We start from the raw sequence: 24,041 nt of genomic DNA, 5'->3' as shown, positions 1-24,041 counted from the left end.
CTTCCATCACAAGTGCAGATCAGAGGACTCTTTCACACACCTAGTTTTTGTTGCCTCAGGGAAGCCCTTCATTAGCGCACATACTTTTTGTGTTTGTGCTCCTATCTTTGTGAGGACCCTCACTAATATAATACCTCTTTACCCCTCATGCTGGCCGTGGCCATCAAAACTAAATGTCTCAACCCTTACCTCAAACCTCATCTAATTCTAACCTTAATCAGTGCTTTGAAAGTCTGGACTGGCCAAATATCCTCACTTTCCAAAAATGGCTACACCCCCAACGTTTAAAGCTGAAACTTGTCCTCACAAACATAGACGTAAAAAGCACACACACACTCCTTTTCCCTGTCTTCCTCACATACACACCCACCCCACTCATCTGTCATGCCATACAGACGTTCTCTGTACACTCAATACACACTCCAGAGTCCTAACCTCTGCACAAAGGGCACTCTTTCTCTTTGAAGAGGGCTGCCTTTTGACAGGCCGAGAACAAACACACACACACACACACACACACAGGGTGACATTAGATTGGTTTTCAGGGGCCTAAATATAGGGAACCTCTTCTTTGCTGTCACTCAAACGCCAAACAGACAAAGGGCTGCTCGGAGACACACTGTCTCCAAAAAGGACCCACACACTGCCGACCGGCTGCTGACCGCTGCATGACGGCATGGGAGAGTGCGTATACGTGCATGTATGTGTGTGTTGGGAAGGGTGATGTGGGCCGTGGTGACCTTTGTGAGAGAGACGAGTCACATTCATGATAACTCAGGACAGGTGAGCCAGTTTGCGTGTTAGAGGTTAGCTTACCTTTACTAATCAAGTGCTAAGCTGAGAACTAAAAGCGGACTGTGTTCATGTGGTTGAGTATAAACTAAATACTGTATTCAGACTTCTTACCACAAATAAATATGATGTGATGTTTTGCAAGCTGTGATATGTGCAGAACAGTATCATGAATGAACAAGGAGTATAAACACATGTGACAAACAAGAACACTCAGAACAAATGACTGAATTCTGAACTTTGACGTAACAATAATGTGTCATCACCAGCACCTCATCCTGTTTTTGTACTTTGTTACATGTCACATATCAGATCCTTCTCTGCCATGTATTAAAGGGTTATATCTTAAAATACTTCATTAACAGCATGTGTGAAGCGAAACTTTCCCTTTTCACTGGAGACGAAACTCAAAAAAGTGCAGACCACCTACGTGAATGCAGTCGCCCGCCCTGACCACAAATAACAGGTGAGGGCTTGTTGTAACCGCTGGAAGCGTGTGAACTTGGACTAACATTGACACCAGCTTTGACTGCGTGACCGCCATCGGCCAGCGGTATGCGAAGAATCCACTCCATCACCCGCCAACAGACAGATGACCTCAGAGGGACCTCTGCGACAGGTGAACGCAGCACAAACCTTCCTCCTGCCAACAGTTCAACGCACGTGAAAGATAGGTTGTATTGTTGGTTCTATTAATCTGTCACATCGCCTAATAACAGGTATCAACTGACCTGAGTAGAACATGAAAAAGAAATCTAAATATCTGGAAAAAAAATAAAATACTGTTTTATTAAACATCTGTAGTATCCAAACAGATTTTTCTATTAATAGTTTTTGTGACTTGAAAGACATAAGGAGACAATATGACTTTGAGGTATTCAGTGTTTTTTATCTTGACTGATATTCTACACCTTCTTTTTTAAGTGAAACTGTTGAATTTGAGAGGCAGTTATGGCACTGCCATCGATAAATTACTGCGGTTTCGAGGTCTTGAGGCGTCACGCGTGTGAAGTGAAAATGACAGAGTTAGTCATGGGCTGTAAAGTGTGAGTGTCAGACAAAAAGGAGTTCACTTAAAGTGGAGGGACAGAGACAGAGCTGTAAGCTGAACAACCAGGATACCCTCATGGAAACCCAGCAAGTGGATGTAAGCATCTGACTGACCGGCCGCCCTGTCACTCACCGAGGGGCAGGTGGTGATTGGTACACACTGTTTGGGCCGACACTCGATGATGCCTTTAACGCAGGCACACAGAGTGCAGTTAACTGACGACCACATGTCTCCTTCCTGTAGGGGAGACAGCACACCACAGGATCAAAACATTTATCCAGACATGCAGACAACCATCCATCTGTTCTTCTATTGTCCATTCATCCATCCATTTGTCCATCCATGCACCTATCTATTATCCATTCATCCATATATATGTCCATTCTGTGCGTCCACACGTCCCTCCATCATCTATTTAGTGATCACTCAATCCATCTTCCATTTTTACCCGTCCATTTATCCATACATTCATTTTCCATATAGTCATCCATTATCCATCCACACTCCATCGATTCAGTCATCCTTCCATCCGACCAGTCCCAGTCCATTCATCATCATGGATTTGTTCATAATTCTATTGATCCATCCAACAACCTATTTATCAATATGTCCATTACTCATCTATCCACCTATCATGCATCGTCCATCCATACATCTACCCATTAACATATGCACCAGTCATCCATATATTTAACTGTCAATCATTCATTTATCTATACTGTACTGTAAGAGCATCCATTCTTCATCCATGCATCAGTGCTCTCTGTCCATGAATCCATCCAGGCTAAACCCAGCTCTCTCACCCTGTAGATCTTGTTGCGGACTCTGCAGTACTTCACTTCCTCCACTTTCACATAGGACAGACACTCCTCACAGCACTGGCTGCCCTGGCAGCTTCCCTGCCGAGAGCACCGTCTCTTGCACACCACTGTGGAATCCTGGGGAATAGAAGGACAACGACATGGAGGAGACCAACAACAGTAAACCCCAGATGAGTTTTTTGCATTCCTTAAGTGGCAACATGTTTGTCTATAAAGGACTAGTGGAAAAGATTGTGATGTAAGTTTAATATCCAGACTGATACCTTGCAAGTGCAGGTGGTACAGTTGTCATGTGTGAAGGAAGTGCCATTCTCATAGACGTCGCTGTGGAACAGACAGCTTCCTAAAGACAGATCAAACACCTTCCTCTGACCTGCAGGGGGGTAAGAATCAGGCACAAAAATAAAAAATCATTTTGTTGTTTTTTTTCATAACTAAATCAAGATTTCAGTCGGAAAATGTGAGCCTTTTATCTACAGTAAATCCAGTCCAGTTGCATAAAATTGCCTTTGTAGTAATGTTGTGGTGTAGATCATGAGGACAAGGCTAGTGGCAAGTTATACATTGGAAATCAGTGACGTTTTGGATGCAGGATTACTGTCAAAGATGGAGGCAAAACAAGAAACATTGTGAGCAAAGTTTGAAAAATTTAATATTTTGTGCCTTTGCCAACATGTGGAGATTTTACAAGAAATTCCCCACATCGTAAATTCAAAAAAAAATAAATGCATGCTGGTCTTTACCGAGACATCTGGGACAGCACTGTCCAAGTGGAGTATGGCTGAGGTGGGCAGGGCAGGAGAGGACAGGACACACCTCCCTCATGCAGAGAGTTCGCCCTCCCTGAAAGAAAGAACACAGGGACATTAATATTATATACTTTTTATGCATATTTTTAATCCTTTTTGCTGACTGTAATTCCACCTGTCTCTAATGATGCTACTGGATACTCAGTCTAATAAACAACAAAGCATCTGTCTATCTCTATCTAGTAACTCAGTAAATCAGCAGGACAAACTTTAACACCTCTGTGTGTGTGTACATTTGTTAAAAAGCCTTCTGGGCGCCCCAGCTAGGTGTCAGCACATTAATGCTGTAATGTGTTTATGGACGTACCTGTAGGATTTGTTTTTCTAAGGGGGAAAGGGGGAGTGGGAGTAGGACTGGGGGACACAGAAGGGGGTAACATAGGAGGAAACTGCACGGAAAAAGCAAGGAAGAGAATGTTTTTCCAGCTAAGAATTTGTGACTCCCAGGAGACTCCAAAACTAACTAATCTAAAGGACAGAGTCTCTGCTCAAAGGTGAGAATGTAGGCAGTGTGCATGCATGCTCACAGTGCAGGTACACTTGATGCAGGGTTTGCCTTCTGGACTGAACTCCTCCTTTTCTTTATACAGACGGCCCTCAAAGATACAACCTACAGAGAGATGATGAGCACAGGAAAATACTGTAAAGTTCACCTTCACTTACACGTCTTCTGTCTCCTCATGTTGGGATTATTTTAAGAGAAGTTTTAAAATTAGTTTTACGCATAGGTGTTTCACATAGTTGGTGATTTTTTTTCACAAAATACATAAAATATAAATAAAACTATAAACATTTCAAAGTCGCAAACTGTTAAAAGCTGCCTATAATTTTATTTAAAATAAATATTTCCCTGATTTAAAGCAGGAACACTGGAGCTGAATACTAGTTTACACATTTCCATAGAGGCATCACACAGAGAACGCGGTACTCACTGGGGCAGGTGGGGCAGCACTTCTTGGGGTGGATTTTGGGGTTCCTGCAGTGGACGACACACTGCACCTCCGCCTCAGTGACGACACCTTCCTGTCACAACCAGGACGGAAATAATTTCTTCAGTTTGTGCATCTTTTTAAAAAATGTAATGCTCCTCATTCACACTGCAGGCCTGCTTCCTTTTTTCCTCATCTTTCATGTAGTTTGTTTCTCCATCTTCCCTTCCATCCTTGCTTCAGTCTCATTTATCTGCCTGTTTCCTGTCCTCCATCCTTTCTTTTCTTTTTCACTCCATCCATTTTTCTCTATATTTCCTTTCCTTACTTTTTTCTTTTCTCTCCCATTCCCTTAATTTTCTTCATCTGTGCTTCTTACTTCCCTGCGTCTTTATCTCTCCTGGCTTTTAATACTACCTTTGATCCCAACACCTCTAACACCTTTCTCCTTCTCTTCCATCCTTCCGTCCCTCACTCCTTCCTGTATCTCTCCATTACTCTCGGAACAGCACGTCTGCGTGTTTTTCAGATCAGAGGTCAGAGGTTTCAGCGTGACGTGTGAGCTGAAACAACACCGTCTGCTCGCTTCACCTCTCATCTGCTGACAGCGTAGCTTGGTCTCACACACACATACACACACCTGGCAGCGCCTAGTCATGCAGGGTTTGGTGGAGTTCGTCCAGGATACTGAGCTGTTATAGGATCGCCCATCTAACATGCAACCTGTGAGAGAGAGAAATACAGTGATGTAAGGCATGCTTTAGTGCACATGTCATTTTCACTGAGGGGCAGGGACCTTTTGAGGAACTACAACCCACATTTCCATCTAAATTAAGTGGAGGTTTCTTCAGCACTGATAAAAACTCCACATCCCTCACTGTTTTGCTTGAGGTTTGAGAGTTTGTGGTCAACAATGTAGCCCAAAAAATCAAAAGGTCATCCGTCAACTGATTGTTTCCCCCCTTTTCTTTTTTTCTTTTGTTTTTTAGAGGACAACATTTGGTGCTCATTTGCTTAATGTTCTACTGTGAAAATACAGAAATGGCAAACTAAGCACCTTTTCTCATTGGGAGAATTTCTCACTTTTTGCAAGTACTTTTCCTTAATTCATGTCATTTGAATTTAAATTCAGTAGCAAGAGAGAAAGCTGGGTAGAACATTTCTTTTCGCCTCTGTACTGGCAGTGGAATCAGATGCTCTTCCAAGTCTTCTGGAGCAGGATAAGTCTTGACATCATCCTTCTAAAGCTTTTATTAGTGTAGTACTTAAGTCAAGACCAAATAATGAAATATTTGAGGTTTCTGACTGCAGGGCTGACTCTGAATATTACAATGTCATGCAGTCACAGAGGTCAGGTCCAAGCCATGTGTCATTTTGGAGACTTGAGTCTGACTTGAGGTTTCACGCCTTCAGACTCATCAACACAGACATCTAAAACGTCAACATCGTACTAAATTTGCTGCCAAATCAATCTCTCCCTCACTCTCTCTCATAGGGACACCTCTAGAAAAACACACTTGGATGTAACAGCTGCTCAGTAACTCCCACAGAGCTGAAGTCTGAACTTCGTGCCACAGAGCTGTTAACCATTGTCCACTCACCGCTAAATGAATAGCCTATTCATTTCATCCCATTTACAGTAAGTGGCCTCAGATCAATGTTAACTTTTCATACAATGAAACCTGATCACACTCATTGATCTACTTTTCTCAGTGTAAACCAAACCCTCTGACACTGCATCACTTCACTTCAAGAGCACATACAGTATGTCAGAATAAAGATTAGAAAGTCAGCGATCCCACTGAAAACTTGCTAGAGTTTCATGGCAAAACTGAATGTTTTTTTGGTTGTTTATATCGATTATACCGGTTATGTTGACACAGAGAATGTTCTTTCAATTGGATTGAAATTATTCTGATCAAAGATTCTAACATGTTTACATCGAAGTTTAAAATCTGATAAGACAAGGCCCAAAACATTAATCAGAAAAACATATATTTTTCTCGTGTTGGATACGTGTTTTCAAATGTGACGACGACATCACTTCTAGCTTGATTTATCTTGACTGACACAGCTGGTTGTTTTGCAACTCCCATGTTTCTGTTCTCACTCGTCTCATCACCAGATGTGTACCCCACATGGGGCAAACATGCACAGAAAAAATGTATTTATTCCAACCAGAGAACAGATTAGCAAAGCTTCACATCACCCCTCTCGGTCTGACTGAAAACTCCCTCTGCTTGAGCTTATCTGTTCTGACTGAGGTGGTTTCATGAGGGATTTTTATTCTGGCTGGGATATTTTACTGGTTATTAATGGGATACAAGTTTCAGCTGGTTCATACTGTGCCTCAAATGTATTCGTATGATCTTTTTGCAAAAGATTTTTTGGGGTAGTTTTGCTTTTATGATGGCAGGAAATGAGGGGAGGGGAGAAGAGACATATTACATAACAAATGGGATGTTGTGGTTCATAGCCAACTTCAACCAATTAACAAACAGCAAACACACATTGAAGATGGAGTCTTTTAACAGATATAATCTAAAGCTTCTCCCTCAATGAAAAGATCTGAAGACCACTGAAGCCACTTTCCAAACAATCTTCTTACCATGAGAGATGAGGTTCTAACACACAATTTTGCACCATAGTTCTGTATTTGTGTGCAGTTTTATCGTTGGTTAAATGGGTGGGCTCTGTTACAAAAGGCTGTGTCACATACTTCTATGCACCAATTAGGATGGTAGCAGTACAGTATGTTTATCAAAATGTGATGACAGTTATGTGATATTTGCTCAGAAGCAGATTTGAAAGCTTCCAGGAAAATTTTAATTTCCTTGGAAGCTTTTAAAAAGAAGATTCCAATGTTTCATAAGGAGCAAAAAGAACAATGTGTTGACTATATAATCAGTTGCACTGAAGTGAAATGAATATTATTTACGGTACATTAGTCATTGCCTTAAAAAAATACCATTTGATTTTTTCTTTTACATCATTAATGTGTATTTTTAAATTTTAAATCAAATCTTGCATCTTCGTCACAGGAAAGCTGGCAGAATGTACTTTTTTTTCTCTGTAACACTGCTGCATATATAAACTGCTTAATTAAGGCAGTTTTAAAGTGTTCCCAATAAACTGATGCAGTCTGACTGTGATTCTCCTTAAATGTGTGCTGATGATTTCACAAAAGCGAGAAAACAGTGATATGGCATGGGTGGATGTGATGTGTTTTCCAAAGAAAAGACACAGAGGGGTCCTAAAATTTGGTGACAGCAGCTATTTAGTCAACCGCACAATAGAAAACTAACACTGACTGCTGTGGCGACATGGGGCTTTCCATGTCCGAGTTGAGCTGGTTCCACCTCCCTTAATGAAGTGCTGCGTCGTAAAACGGCGAACCGCAAACAAAAGGGCTGTGCCCCTGCTGAAAACAAGGAGGTAGGTGTGTGAGCTTTTATATTTCCACAGAGCCACATGGCTTCATGAATCCAGAAAGAGCGAGAACATCATCCAAAGGGAGGACATTTTAGGCTCTGAATGCTGAAGCTAATATAGAAGTGACTGAAGATGCAGATCCTCTCTAAACGCTGGTTACTGGATGCTCTGCAACGACTCAAACTACATTCTATTAAAATGGAAAAGCTAAACAGAGATACATATGGAATATATTCATATGGAAAACATTTTCCAAAAGAAATGAAGATCCACTTTAACAAAAACAATGAGTTCATACAAATGACTTTTCAAACTTAAATTGAAAGTTGAAACAGGTTCGCAGTGTGCCATTTCTTTGACACCTACTTTTTATCAGTGATCATTAGCAGATTGAGAGCTGCTTTTAAGAACCTGCTAATTGATATGAATACTGTAAAAACAGGAAATGAAACAAATGACCAACTGATACAATTTGCAAAGACGTTGGCTTGGTCCTTTAAGGTGTCTCATCCTATCAGAAGCAGCCCAATAGTTGCCCCAATTCAGACTGATGGCAGCTAATAATATCAAATCAAGGTTCAAAACTGTTTTTTTTAATTTTTTGTTTACAGTGTGACATCCAAAAGAAGAGCTTCTGTTTGCATAAATAGACCCAGTAAGTGTTTTCTGATAAAGCCTATGGAGTCTCAGATAGTTTGAGTGTGATTCGTTTGATTAGGTGTCACCTTGGACAAAATCCTCTGCAGAGGAGTATCCGATAGTTGACGTCACACCATACGAGGTGTGCTGGCTGTATTTCTGTGGCCTCTAAACCTAATGAATCCCTTCGGCATCCACACCGCCTCCACACACTGCTGCTGTGTGTCTGCCTGTAAGTGAGTTACTGTAAATAACACAGCTTTACTCCCGCTTAGATACGGTGCCTTAAGGGGCTTCATGAAGAGCATGCACGTAGAAAAAGTCTGGTAAGCATCTCTGTGTTTACATAGTATTATAGTTCCCCTCTCACAGCCTTACAATAAACCATCCTAGCTTCATTATTTTTATCACTACAGATATATCACGCTTTTTCTGTCTGTGTCCGTCTGTCTTACCTTTACACCTTTCACAGCAAGCACCAGTCTGTTTCACCACCAGAGCACAGTCTTCAGAGACCAACGGACATTTCTCCTGTTTACAGTCGGCTTTCCCATCCTGTAAGGAGGACAGACAATCTGTTAGTGTCATATTTTCTGACATCTCTTTAAACTCCAATGCAACACAACCTTTTATACTTTGCTTTTATTCATTTGCCATTTTTACCTTTCTTAGAATGTTATTTGGGAAATAAAATGCCACAACATTTATAATGTAAAGTGATATAAAGAAAAAAAGCATTTTAATTATCACAAATTTGAGAATATATCAGGAACAATATCTTCTGCTGAAGATTACAGTCTGGGCCCCATATTCATTTATATATTATTCAGCAATAACAATTGGTGTACGATTGTATTTTGTATTTTACTAAATTAAACCTGATGTTGAAAAAAGTCAAATTAATATCTTAATCCATCCAGTAGTTGCTAAAAAAATGTTTTACAGTTTGCAATCACTTTTCACCTGATACACCTCAAATGTGCTATGCGATCAACTCCATCGCAAGTTTGAAGTTTGCAGTTTAAATTTCTTAATAAAAAGTGACTCTGTCTTCACAGTTTAGCTGTGACTTTTCACACCGGCTCAACAACCCTCGTGTCACTTTTAGAAACACTGCACACAGTATCCGTCATCAGCACTAACTGCACCTCGGGACTGGACCAAATCTGCTCTGCTTTAATTCACCCGACTTTCACACCCAGCTTTTATTGCAGATTCTATCCACATGCTGCGTTGTGTTTTATTTTACACACTGTGAGGGTTTATAAAGTGGAGGCTGGCAGGTCCCGTGGCACTGCGGCAGGCGGCCCTAACGAGGACAGATCAAAGGAGGGCGAAAATAAATCGGGGTGGTTTAATATAGCTGCAGTGCTCCAACTAAACCCCGACCACACCGAGGACAGATGATGTCATGAAAGAAGAGGAGGGAGAGGAATAGAGATGGAAAGAAGGACTAGAGGAAGTAAAATAAGCAAGCGGGAAAAGGAGGAAAAAGAGGAAAGAACAGAGATAAAGGCCAGAAGAAAAACACGAGTTTGGAAAAGCTGATCCAAACTGGAATACTAAACTACAGAAGAGCAAGAGGAAGAACAAATGAACAGAATAACCAAAAAAATAACTTTAATAAATTATTCACTGCAGATAAATAGTTATTCAACAATCACAGTCACACAACTGTAAAGACTGCGATAACACTACGGGGCTGTCTAAGCACACAATAAATTATTTTATGGTCGTTTTAAGGTGTGATCATAGTTCCTAATCTGTGAAAATACTAAACCACTGCTCTGAAAACAGTTCAGCTCCTGGCTTTGTAGTTCTGTACGGTGTATCAGATCAATGAGCAGGCTCTTAAACTCAGACGAGTTGTGCTGTCAGTCACACTGATTATCAAATTTGCATATCTGTTTCACTCTCATGGTCAGTAATGCAGTTTAACGCATATCTCATGACCGACAGATAATATGACAAAGGGAACTGACATTCAAAATGTTTGCAGATGGATCCCATAGCTTAGTTTGCAGAGTATACTGACAGATATTTGTAACTTAGAAAAATCCCTGTAAACCATCTACAGTTGTTGTAGTAAAAAATATATATATATAATCTATTTTCCTCACAGACCCTTACCATAAAAGTGACATGGGGACATTTGTCAACATGACACCTCAAGAGATGTTTCCAATTTTCATATTTGGAAATGTTCTTAAGAATGTTTTTATGTGCAACTAAGCTACTGTGACCAAGTAATTTCCCTTGTGGATGAATAGAGTTTATCTAAGTCTAAGTCTAAGTCTAAGTTTCCGTACAAAAAATGAAGGAATCATGGATTGTTCAGCCAAACAATAATGAATCCTCAAACTAAAACACCCTTGTATGTTAAACTGCTACCACACAAACACGACAGGGGAGCAACTTTTATTTAAGCAAGCTGGTGAAATCTTTGACTCACACATCCAGGTTGTCTGTTATTTCTATGAGTAAATCCTGCATTTTGCCACCAGATAAAATCCTCAATCTTCCTGCTGAAAATCAATTAAAAACTCAGGAGCACAATGGCGTATAAATGGCCTCCTGTCATCTAAACCACACTAGAAAAGAAACGGTCCTTTAAAGTCGCAGCGACAGTTTGGCCAAAAAGCCTCCAAGGTCACGTCCTCCCCTGCCTCTCTTCTGTTATCCATTAGCACAAAGTGGTGTTAGTACATGTGACCCCCTCCACCACCACCCTCATTCTCTCAGGGTTAAAGGTCACAACGGGTCACCACGCCTTATAAACACTCAACATACCACCGCGGCACCAAGACTGGTTGACTGGACGACTGTCTGTTGCAGAAAGGGACAACCCCCCAACGAACACACACAAGGATAAAGCATTGGTATGCTCATAAGTGTGTGTGTGTGTCGGACAAAGAGAAAGTGATAACTGCTTTGTGTTTGTGTGTCTGTAAGTTTACATGCTACTGTATGGTGAAACAAGGAACAAATCACAGTGGAAACGTCAACATGTTTGACAGTAATCTGGCTCAAGAACTGTTTCCAGAGCTCCAATTGGAAACTGAGTAATGACTTTCACTGCATATGGACAAAGTCTGAACAGGACGTTGCATGAAGTTCAGACTCCAGTGACGTGACAAGCCGAGCCACTGAACCTCAGAGACAAAAAGTGTGTAATCGGATTGCATCAGAGGCATTTTTAAATTCAATCAGTTCAATTCAATCATTTGCTAACTTAATTAGTGAAGGTCAGCTACAGTAACATTATTGACCTAAAACACATGAACTGCTCAGCATCAGAGAACAAACGGTCCCTATTCAGCCCATTAAAATGTTTAATGTAAGAACGATGTCAGAAATATCAAATTCAATTCGCTTTCAAAAAAATCTGTCTACATATTTATTCTTCATAGTAAGGAAGGACTGAGCATAAAACCACCACCAGTGGACACCTGTTCCATTAAGTTGTTTTTGGTGCCAAATATTTCCAATAATATTCCCAATAATTCTGCAGTTTACTTTAATTTATTTTAGCATTGCATTGACTTGAGGGATTTCACTGATGCTCTGCTGACGTATTATTTACTCCTCATCATACTGTTGGACAGAGACTAAAACATGGAAATGAGTTTTAATGATCATTTTCGAGAAAACAAAACTGATAATTTAAAAAACACTCTGTGAAGATTTGAAAATTTTATATCTTAGTCCTTAGACATTGTATTAACATCAAGATGAAGGAATAAAGAATCATCTGTGTGCCAGTAAGGTTGTTCTGCCACTAGGAGGCGACAGTGTTCACTGCTTCTCCTTATCAGGTGTTTTTTATCCTTGCTCTTCCTTATAGTCACTCAGAACCTGCCTTTTTTCTACCCTCATCCAGCATGTTGTATTTTTTTTTAATTACTTCCCTTGTTTTCTTTCTTTTTTATTTCCTGTTTCCACAGAACGAGTTGCACTGGCCTAATTACTGTCAAAATCTCCTTTACTGAGGATTACATCTACTTCCTGTGATAGGCTGAGTTGTTTTGTGAAAAGTCAAAGCCTCTTTATTTCCATACTTCTCCAGAGTCATGGTGAAGATAAGAGAGATCAGGTTATTTCAACAAGGGGAGAACAGCTCTCAACTTAAAGGCCCACTTAAGGCCTTGGACTCTAACCCTTCCCAACTTCTCAAACCTTGACGCCCTTTGCCACTGCGACCTCTCCCCTTTCACCTTTCCTCCATAACACACAGGTCATGACCCCGACTGGAGAGCAGGAGCCACAGTAGCTTAGGAACGAGACGGGCGGAGAAAGACGCCGACGGGAACCGATTTCCAAAACTGTTTCAACAGGTCGTCTTTTCTGACGAGAGAGGCTTTAACATGATGGTGATGCTCCTATATCTGTTTTCAGTCACAAGCCAGGCTTCTTATAGCATAGGACAAGGGGCATATATGGCATACAGTTTGAGCGGGATGGCATCCTAATAATTATACAAACATGAAAATGCATTTCTCCTTTCCATTTAGTTTAACAGTTTTATTTCTATTTGATATCAGGTGTGAAAAGTGGAGAACACATTCAAGGACCAAAGGACCAAAGCACTGAGAATAAAGTGAGTAAAAGTCATTACAATGTCTATAAAATACTACAGACTTTGAAAACTTTGACCATCACATGTTACTTGGGCGGCAAAGATTTATTGAATTGTGCTTTTATTTTGAAACACGTGAAGAGTCACTGTTGGTTCGGTGTTGTCATGTGGTTATCAGGTAATCCTTGCCCCTCCTGTATTGATCAGCTACTGTTTGAGTTGAGACACTGACAGGAAACAACCTCTGACCTTCTCCTCATATCGATCACGGCTACCGAGTGTAAAACTCCTTAACTACAACGTCTACACAAAGCTCCGCTGGAATGTTTGTTTGATCAATTAACGGGCTGCCAGGACTTCTGACCTCTGACCTCCCTAACGTTGGTGCTTGTAATGTTGGAATAAAGATTTGTTCTGATTGCTCTCCTTGTTTTCTCTCTGATCTGAATTTATTTAAAACTGGTTCCAGCCCAACAAAGCTCTCAAACATTTTAGAGAAATCATTACTGGCATTATTTACCCTCACCATTTGTCTTTTTTTTTAACAACGTTGTATTTACACTGAGGTGTCAGAGGAGATTTATTTTCCTTCTCACAGAACGGTTTCTAATCAGCATGTGCAGCACAAATATACAAAGTCTCGTTTTCCTGTTCTGATGTGCATCACCATGGATATTTATTTGGTGATGGAGTGAAAAGTAGAAACTGATGTGAAAACCATCATGGACGATCCTGCTAAATCCTGACTAGCATTTAGTGAAAATGCTGTTTCAATAGTCAATCCCAAATTTTTAAAATAAGATTTTTTCTACACTTTCTGCAACGGCAAGAGAGAAAATGTAAAATTGGTTACAAAGTATAATCATTTGTGAACGCTGAACTCATCTGGTGCAGTCACCTGTGGCAGACCAATTCTTCTAACATTTAGATACAGAATGCAACAGAATCCTGTGTTTGAAATATATAATGCTAAAGGCCTTCAGTGACACACTCAGTATATTCAGTACATGCACACTAATATTTGTTTGCTACAAGTTGTGTATCCAACAGCATTTCCCTATTAATTTATGTGCAAAATATAGCAATGTTAGTGTGGTTTTAGGTGCAACGTATACAGCTGCAAGGGTATACAATCTGCATCTTAGTTGTTTTTATTTTTACCACAGTGTGTAACACACGTCCTCTTTATGGTGCAAACCAACTTGAAATTGATTAAAAAACCCAAGTTCTTGACCGGAAGGAAAAACACGCCAGCATTGTGAAAATATCGCAACTCTGTCATTTTCCAGAAGGTAGTTGAAATAATGAAAGCTGGAGGCTGTGTTTACGTAGCCAAAGTACAGCACCAGTGGAAACTTTGAAAAAGATTTTGCCGCATGTAAACAGGAATATTAGTGGAAAATTTGCTTTCATCAGGCATGTAAACACCTTAGTAGGAAAATTGCCCTTTTTTCCCGAATAAAGATAAAACATTTGGGTGTCATTTGTGTTTTCAACAGTCATTACAAGCCTTTGTGTAGGTTGTCTGGGACGTCCTGATTGTTACCAACTGCCATTTGGTATCAGTGGTCTTTTAGTGTGAGCTGAGAGATCATGTCATGCCAACAACAATATGTTCAAAATGTCTTGGTCCACAACTGAAAGCTAACTCCAGCCGTTGTTCTCACACCATGCTGAGAGACATAAACAGCGGGCACTTCCTGGTTTCGGTGGATGAGAGAGAAAATTGTAACTACAACAAGTGATGGAGTGGAAAAAAAGAGAGAGCCAATCTGAACGTGAGGGAGGGGAGGAAGAACCGATGAGAGAGTGGAAAAAGACACGGAGATGGACAGACAGATAGATGGGGACGATGAAGAGCGTGGCGGAGATGGGCTGACTCCCCCAGAGATAACAGATCGTCATGGCGACCTGCCTGTCAGTCAGTCTGTCAGCCACATCCACTCCTGGCCCCATTACAGCGCTCTGCCTCACCCAGACACACACAATGGATCTTCTGTGTGTGTGTCCATACCCACAGGGCCATTAGCAGGTACTCTGGACCAGCTAAGGAGCCAAGCCCCCCCCCCCCCCCCTTTACTCTTCCATGTATGAGTGACACTGGAGCCCTGATGGTTCCCCAACCCCCTAAAGACAGCACAGGGACACAGAACTCTTTCTGAGAATATGTTCACATACGAGGCCTCATTGTTTTATGTTTATTCTGCTTATCAGTGAAAAATACTCACTCAGAGCGAGCCAGAGTTTATATAAACACATGGGATTAGTTTGAAGTTGGACTGGATTTTATGGTGCCACACATCAAAAAGGTGTTTTGTTTTCTGCCACATGAGGAAATTGTTCATCAGAGTTTAGACCAAACATGGATTCTTTGGTGGCAAGGAAAGCTCAGCTCAAATGGCTGATGTGAACGGCTAAACACTGAGACATTCCTCCAACTAAACCACCAAGCAAACTCTGATATTGTCAATACACAACACACAAATAAGTTCATGGTCATATGAAAGCAACAGAGAAACCCTTTTGTCAGTGTGTACACTAGTTGACATAATGCACCTTACATTTCACCAGGCAAATGATATGATATCTGAGTGATACGCGTTTGTAGGAGAAGCAAAAAGGGCAACTTATGTGAGGTTTCAAAAAGTTTTAGGAGATAAACAAAGGCCAAATTCAATAAAGACTGAGCCCTGGATGTATGTAAGTTTATGAGTGTGTGTGTGCAGGGTGGGGGAGATGTGTGTGTCTGTAGAGGGGGTTAAAATAGAGATGAAAGGGCGGCCATTGCCTGCTGATGACTGATAGCATTCAGCGGGGCTTTGGCTGATGTCGGCCTGATAACACAGAGGACGGCTCAGTCGGTCTTCAGGCAAAGGGCAGCCTTTAGAGCAGCCCACCAGGAGCCAGGGAAACAACCGCCGATCATAAGCTGGGGTTCAATATGGATGTCATTATTGGGATTTGAAACCCACTTTCTGATAGCAGAGGGGCTTTGTCCATACATGTAATAGTGAGGCTAACTTGATGCAGAAGTCAGTCAGGAGCAAATAGGTTGGAATGCAGGCCTGTGGTGCATTTCACTGTTTTCATCATTGCATTCTGACTTTAAAGACAGCAATACAGTTTCATACCTGTCATACGTCCATTGTTTGATTAGTTTAAAACATAATCAACCCTAAAATCTGTTTGACATTCGTGAAAATATGGTGACTGGTTTCCTTGAAGACTGATGAACGTCCAGGAGTCGCCACTGGTTGCCTGACATGCGCACAGTAAGAACAAGACTCCATGAAGTCTCCCACACCTCACCAAAAAGCCATCCAGTACATAACAAAATCAACATGATTGGTGAACTTTAGAACCAGAACCAGGGGGAGTCTTTATGAAAAGCAAAGTTGAGCTGCTGAACTTGTAGCTTCACATCAACGTAAGTGAGGTATTAATCTTCCATCGAACACAGGGAAGCAAAACGTTTCAGGAAAGCAGTCCTTTACATGTTAAGAATCAGTATTGCTGCTATATACAATGTAAAGGGGCGCACAAACAAGAAGAGACTAGCAGTGTTGTGGCGACAAAAGACCATTACATTCAACACAATTCAGCAAGTTGTAGTAATGATAGGTGGAAAAAACTTTAGTAATGAGTTTATCTTGTCTTTGATGGCACGTAATTGTGGTTAGAACCTTTGAGACATATAGAGTTCCCCAAAACATTTTGGGTGGGAAATTTACTAAATAATATTACATATAATATTGAGGGTATTACCGTGGCAACTACCAGCAACAAAGTGATGGGTGATGAATGAAGGGATTTATATATGAACAGAGCTTCACAGAGAATAACCAAACTGTAGGGCACAGATATTGTTATATTCCTGCCAGCCAATCAGGAACAAGCATTTTGGTGTGTGTGTATATATAAGGAATTCAGTATATAGAGTATGTATGGAAGACGTAGACAAACACACATATCAGCGTAATCTTGTGCACACAATACACACTGCACGGGTTAACACTTGAATGTTTCCTGCAGGATGTAGCTCTGGTCACATGACTCCTTTTAACAACTACAACTTCTCGTTCATCCAATGTCAAAGCGATGACATAGAAAAGCCTCGCTGGTCCATTCTCATCCTTTAAAACAAAGACCTCTGCAGCAGTAAAGAGGTGGAGGAGGGGGGTCAGGGGTCAAAGAGCACATGTTCCAGGAAAGCGCTGTCCCCTAATGTTTTGTAGGCTGGTTTTAACAGCCGAGCGAAGCCAAGACAGCATGACGACAGGCATGTCTGGTAAAACAAACAATCCCCACTTCATGTTACACTGCAACTTTGCTGTAAATCCTTAGAAAATAGTAAAAAGTGTCACTATAAGTGCCTTCCTGTACTCGCAAATCAATCGCCCTTATAAAAGAAAACCTGTTTCAAAACTGCATTATTACATCCAATTCCACTCTGATAAACAGGTTTCTGAGCAAACTTTGAAAGCTTACAAAAGTGATCAGATAAAACAAGGCACACCTCATGTCTAAACCTGAAATCCCAAAATAGCTAAAAACTTTGCATTGAAAAATGTTACAAAGCTTTCACAACCTTCTGATAAGACGCACCACACAAAGCTCAGTAGTCAGCTTCACAAATATTACTATCAGGGCTTAAAGAGGTCATTTTATCCAGTCAGTCTGAATGGAAAGCCTGAGGCAGCAATTACACGTCAAGGTGCTGAGAACAAACAGCAAGCGCGGCGAGGCTTTCAACTGCAGCTGATAACTCAATCACGGGACAAACTGCAGCCTGGGCAGTATATGTGCCAGTGAAGAAGTGAAGTTGTTCTTACCTGACAGACGCAGGTGATGCAGGGGTTGTCGGTGATGTTGGGGATGTGGAGGACCTCTCCTTCGTTTTCACAGCTGGCCTCTGTACCTGAGGAGGACAGGTGGAAGATGAGAGGCAGGTTGAGAGCGAAACAGGTCTGGACTCAGACCAACCCACCTGACCGGCACAGTCACCTGTCAGGAATATGTGATGTTGCTCAGAGTCAGTTAAGACCACGCTATGAGAATGCAGAATTAAACAGCTTTTTCCTATTCTGGTTGAATTTCTTCTGTTTTTTGTCTTTAAGTCCCACTTGTCTATCCAGGCACAATGTGACATTCAAAGCCAGGTCTTAAAAACATGAGTCAGTCAGTTTGTTACGAGTGCAAATGTAATCTGAACCAGCGACAGGAAACAACCCCAAACACATGGGTTTATGAGTAGAAGCAGACAGATGTCAACATCTCAGAGCCAGCCTTTCGTCCTGCTTGGACAAAGAAACGTGGTCCAAACAGATGCTCGGCGGTTTGTTCATGCATCAGATTTGTTTTGACTGCCTAAAATGAAAACTTCCTTCTAAGATCTCACTTACTGACATGAGCTGGGAGTGGAATTGCAATCATTGGAGATGAAGGTAAATTTGAGTGTCAGACTGCTTCCTGTTTCTAACTGTGCTTCCGGACAGTTTCTTCATCAGGATCATTTGATGTTCATCCAAACACACAGCCCAGGTTTTGTAAGCACATGTCGTAAGAACAAAATAAAAGCCTAAGAACGTTTTTGAGCAACATTTGCTTGCTCTCTTATCAGTGCATTGTGACCTCTGACTCTTGTCCCGAGGACTGTTTGGTTTGTTGTAGTGTTGATTCAGGAACTGACCATCCGCTAAACCCCCTCCATGAACCGCAGTGACGTGCATGGGGCGCAAGTTAGGCTAATATTCAGCCTTTGAAGAGTTTGGAGGACAGAAACTGACACTTGTCAGAAACCATACAGCACGCTGACCAAGTGATTCAATGCATGGATTGCGCAGCAGCCTGTATTCACGAGCTCAAATGCACGCCAGGCTCTCTTGCTTACTGCCAATCAATGTCCAAATGGAAGAAGATCAGTAATGAGTTTGTGGGCTCAGAGATTATGTTACAATAACCTAGTTTACTGTGGAGTATTTCTTTCCACTGTGTGAAAGCCTGTCCAATTTAAGCCATTGTTAGCAGGTCTTAATTAAATTTGGGAAGTTTCTACTGCGGCGACTGAACCATTCTCTGAGATAACGTTACATTTTGCTACCTCATTCATTTCAAACATGAAACATATTGTTAACTACATGTAGTCAGACAGAAAATGTCTCTCGTTTTAGTGAGCTTTATTAGGACTAAGTATGCATCCTGCAGTATTATATGTTAGCTTTAGCTCAGATCTGTTTTTTTTTTTTACTTAAAATAAGTCACTTGGAGATCAACAGTGGCTAGCTTGGACCCACTGATTCCAAAATTACTCACTGAGTCCCTGCCACTGCTATCAGTCCAAATTACATTCATGCAGTGCAAGAATGCAAATGTTTAAAGATGTAGAAACAGGAACTAAACGTTAGAATCTGCTCTACAACAATAGAGCCTTATTGCGGCAAGTTCAGCCGTCTGTTTTTGTCCCTCTGAGTTCAGCAGTAAACTAGCCTGTGGATTCGGGCAGAGCAGACAAACTCGCCGACTCCACCACCACTGTAAAATTTACAACCTTCGAGTGTAATTAAACTGGCAGGGCTGTAAGTGTTTGGGGGGGATGAGAGAGGGGAGGCAGTGGATAGAGGGGTGGGGGGATTCGGTCTATGGGGCGCAGCTATGTGAGTCTTATATCAAACACCTCTGCCCTCATCTGCAGGAAAGGACAACAGTCTGAATCTAGTGAAAACAAAACGACACAACAGGGCAGATGAAATAATCGGATAAGGCAGTTTGGAGAATCATGTAAGGGCTGAAGCTCCAGGAGACTCCAAACTGGGCCCTCTCTACACTTAAAAACTCTCTGAAACAATGATCTGGCTCCGATAGTCTCTTCCATTTCACATCCAGCTCAACAAAGAATCTTTGCTATCTTCATGTCAGATACAGATGTAATAGGTCTTGACTTTTAGGTGTCAGACATCAGCTCTTTCAGTCACCTTCTTCTTTTGCATTAGAAATAAACATATTGTACATTCTTACTTTCCAGTGTCAGACAAAGAATTTCAGTCCTTTAACTTTAGTAAAACTTGCAACGCAACAAAAATCCTATATTACAAATAAAGATCATACTTAAATAAGAGTACACTAATGCATAAAATCAATATTGTACTGGTGCAGTTGGTGGAGGAAGAGCTGATCTTGACTATTTCATGAAGTTCTGTGTGGTTTAATTGAACCTAGCTAATGCTGTAAACAGGTACATTTGTTTGGTATGCACCTGTCAAATATGTGTGGTGGAGTGAACTACAGTACAGCATCTCCTGCATTAAGTAAGCAATGAAAACAGCCAAACATCTGTGATTTGCACTGAACAAATCTGTTTCTGAATATAAAAAAAAGAAAAGAAATTTATATATTCAAGACTTATGAAGGATTGTACACATTCAGAACTGAATTTAGTTCGCCTTATCAGTGAGGAAGGTGTTTAACAGGAACTTATTTCAAACCAACAGCCGACTAATCTGTGAAATCTGTAAGTTTTTGGTGGAAACATACTCTGAATTAGTCAGTGGTGAACAGCTCAGGGATATCGTTCACATTTAAAGCCTGTAGAGAGAGTCCTGCTGAGGCTCGTGAACGTTGTAGGCACAATCCTGTAGCCAACTGCATGACCTCTGTGCCCACTGCACGTCTGTCCGTTTTACTGTTAGATCTCATACAATTTAGAAGGCCCCGGTCTGGGGTTCAGCGGACAATAGACAGATACAGAGCACATCTGGGAAGCCAGGTGGAGGAACCTGATCTGCTGGGATCATAAGGATCCTCAGCTGATACACAGAGGTTGCTGGTTCGCCTATAACCTGCTTCATGTCTAGCAGATACACATGTTTGACCATCTGGTATGGGTTTTGCCCCCCCCCCCCCCCATCTGATTCCCATCTTTCCGTGTTTGCTTCAGGGAAAAAAGATATCAGCCAAAAGAGGGGGACCCCTTCAAATCAGAATAGTTCTTAACTGTTGGAGCAGATGTGCATAAAGTAATTTCTGTCTTTTCTCATGCGGAAGTCTATATTAGAGTTAAAAGCTGAACAGAAAGTGAAAACTCTGCTCTGAATCAGGCCTCCTGGATATATCATGAAATACAGCTACTGTTGTCATGGACACACCGGAGCTACATAAACCAAATAAATAATCATAATCGAATGTACTTAATCTAATACCCTCTCCTGACAGGCCTGGTTAGGTCAGGTCAGGTCCCTTACGCTCCTGTTTACTCAGCGATGAGACCAGGCTGCTATAGCTACGCAGGCTGTGCGCACCACCACATCCACCTTTCATTCACTCTATTATTCTTATTCCTCAACGGCGCAGCAAGGCAAACAAATGATATCCTATGATGCAATGTGGCTGTCAAAGGGGGAGAAAGCGGGGGGAGAGAGCGCGCTCAGACGGAGGCAGGAGAGGACAGAGCAGCTGTTAAATTAGAGCTGGTTAAGGAAAGTGATTTACACGTTACAGCCTGCTTTTAACTAAAAAAGTGGGTTAATTATAACCCCAAGTGGCACAAACAACAATTTGAGCGAAGATTACTTATAATTTTGCGCAGACCTTTTCATCCTGAAGATTCAGATCCTCGCGTAATTTCCTTAAATTTGATATAAATTACTTTGATATTGACTCGTGTCATCGTGTGATATATGTCGGGCCGAAAACGACTTTCTGCAAATGACAAGTTCTGCTGCAAAGAACAAGAGCACCAGGGTGGATTCTGGCTGATTTTTATCTCCAGCTTCAAATAGAAGCAGAAGCGGAGCAATTCCCCGCTGGGTGGTACAGAGAGGGTAACCCGGGTAAAGTGCCACATGAACTCCTAGACTCAAGATTAACGACGCCCTGTTCAAGGAAATTCAACAAAAGTTGGACACATTTTTATAATGAGTGAGATGAATATATATATGCAAAAGAACAATTTGTGGTGATGTAGAATAAAAGAGTTTTAGAAAACGCACGAGTGCCATTCTGAAAAATAAAGGTACTTATACAGCATATACATTTTTGCTTTCTTGTGATTATTATTACTAACCGGAGGTTTCAAAGGTTCCTTTCATTTCACCACCACATTAATCAGAAATACAGAAGCTGAAGTGACTTTGGTTTTGATGCGGTCCTCCTATAGCCGAGTAAAAACGGGCTGAATGAGAAGAGGCTGCAGAAGCAGACTAAATAACCGGGGGTTTGGGCAGATTTTACGCACGGTGGGTGCTGTGATGTGTTATTATGAAGCCATATGATCCCTTTAATCTTACCTGTAATTAGCGGAGAGGAAGACCGGGGCGTTTGGAGCAGCAACAAAAAGCAGAAGAAAAACCTACAGGTGGACCAGGATGGTGGGTTTAAGCACAGGAGCAACATCCTCGGGTTCGCTCCAGGAAAAAAAAAAAATATATGTATCAAAGACTTTGGTGAAAAAGAAAGAATAAATAGATTAAACCCAATCCAAAGGAAACAAGAACGCGTAAAGAAGATCCACAGTCAGGGTTTATCTCGCAAACCTCTCGTCTGTTCTGCAGCCAGGAGAAGAAACCTCATCAGTTTGCGCGTTTGCGCTGAAATGCAAAGCGACAATCAGCCAGACGCGCAGTGATTACAGCGACATTAAAATGACAAAGACGCGCCGGCAGGTTGGAGACAGCGGGGCTGCACATGTCCTGCGCAGAAATCAGGAGGCACTTGAGGAATTAGAAAAGAAAAGAAATTCAGTCCCAAATCCTGCAGATATGAGGATCCCGAGAACAGCAGTGGAGGGTTTGGATTTTTCTGTCCTCTCAGGCTGTCATGGAGTACAAAACCAAAGTGTCCGAGGTCTTATAAAGGCGCCCGTTAATATTTATAAAATCTGTAAAGTTTAAACTGATTAGACTCCGCGCAGACGAGTCAGCCAATCAGTTCAAGACTTTCCCAGCAGCAGACTCGCCTCAATCTGCGCTCCGGATACAAAAGTCCCTTTGGCACATGGATGCTCGATGCCGACTGTCCCGGACGGAGGAGTGGACTGCAGCCTCTTTCTCTCTCTCTGGCCAGTGTAAAAAGTCGAGCTGCTTCCCCTTTCCTCCACTGGTATTAAAGCGGACCTCTGGTGTCGGAGCGCACCACAGAGCCAGAAAGTCCTGCCTCCTCTGTGAAACACGGGACCTCCTCCTGCCTCCTAAACTCCCCCGAACTCCCCAGACCCTCTCCCTGGTCCTCTATTTCAGGTCTCCAGCAGAAACCCCAGAATTAAACATTTTACTTCTCGTTTTTAATAATGACAGCAGATCCGTTTCTGTTGGTCAGGTTTCACAGCAGCTTTATTCTACAGACGTTTGAACGTCTGTAGAATAAAGCTGCTGTGTATAACAATATAAGAGAGAGCGAGCAGCCTCCTATGGGATCCAGTTTCATGTGTAACATGTGTCTCCTGTAGAAGTCAGATTCTTTCTAAAATACACCTACTTTAATCAAGTTCATTTCCTAATTCCTCCTTTTGTGACCTAATCTCTTCTCGGTGGAACTTACTTTATCACAACTGGCAGGGCTGTGAGTTTGAGAAATGTTTCAGAAAAGATCTATTTTTCATTATATTGCCACAAAGAAACAAGAATTTATTCTTCCTGTTTCAATAGATATAGTGCCCTGCTGCTCAAAGTGGACTCCATGAAGAAATGGTGTTTCCCAGTTTGATGTGGAATTAGACTGGGTTGCACAGATCCCTGACTTCAAGGACATGCAACACCTCTGGGATGAACTGGAACACAGGCTAGGTCTTACCGCCCAACAACTTAGGTTTTTGCGATTGCATGGGAGCAAATCTCTGCAGCCAGGTTCCAACATCTGGAAAGTCTGAAAACCAAAGAGCAGGGGCGGTTATAGTAGAAGATGAATGCACATAATCAGAAACTTGGTTGGATGACGAGATGTTTGTGGGTGTCGTACTTGTTGCTGCCAAGGACCAATTTGGGGCTTTCGAAAAGGCAAAAG

General features: G+C 41.6%; 1 protein-coding gene across 1 annotated transcript in view; it reads right to left on the bottom strand.

Annotated features, from left to right (window-relative positions):
- bmper (BMP binding endothelial regulator) overlaps window positions 1-23,780 on the bottom strand; it is a 30,686-nt gene extending 6,906 nt beyond the window's left edge. Inside the window, exons 1-10 of the mRNA XM_084557594.1 lie at window positions 22,331-23,780; window positions 17,882-17,967; window positions 8,929-9,028; window positions 5,043-5,125; window positions 4,406-4,496; window positions 4,001-4,083; window positions 3,408-3,507; window positions 2,928-3,037; window positions 2,647-2,781; window positions 1,976-2,080 (exon numbers count right to left, since the gene is read on the bottom strand). Coding sequence (XP_084413720.1) covers window positions 1,976-2,080; window positions 2,647-2,781; window positions 2,928-3,037; window positions 3,408-3,507; window positions 4,001-4,083; window positions 4,406-4,496; window positions 5,043-5,125; window positions 8,929-9,028; window positions 17,882-17,967; window positions 22,331-22,436 — 999 coding nt within the window. The 5' untranslated portion in view covers window positions 22,437-23,780. The remainder of the gene's footprint in view (window positions 1-1,975; window positions 2,081-2,646; window positions 2,782-2,927; window positions 3,038-3,407; window positions 3,508-4,000; window positions 4,084-4,405; window positions 4,497-5,042; window positions 5,126-8,928; window positions 9,029-17,881; window positions 17,968-22,330) is intronic.
- Between the last annotated feature and the right edge of the window lie 261 nt (window positions 23,781-24,041).

This window comes from Chelon labrosus (genome assembly GCF_963514085.1).
Source record: "Chelon labrosus genome assembly, chromosome: 12".
Classification (NCBI taxonomy): Eukaryota; Metazoa; Chordata; class Actinopteri; order Mugiliformes; family Mugilidae; genus Chelon; species Chelon labrosus.
This window is presented reverse-complemented; position numbering and strand designations above follow the sequence as displayed.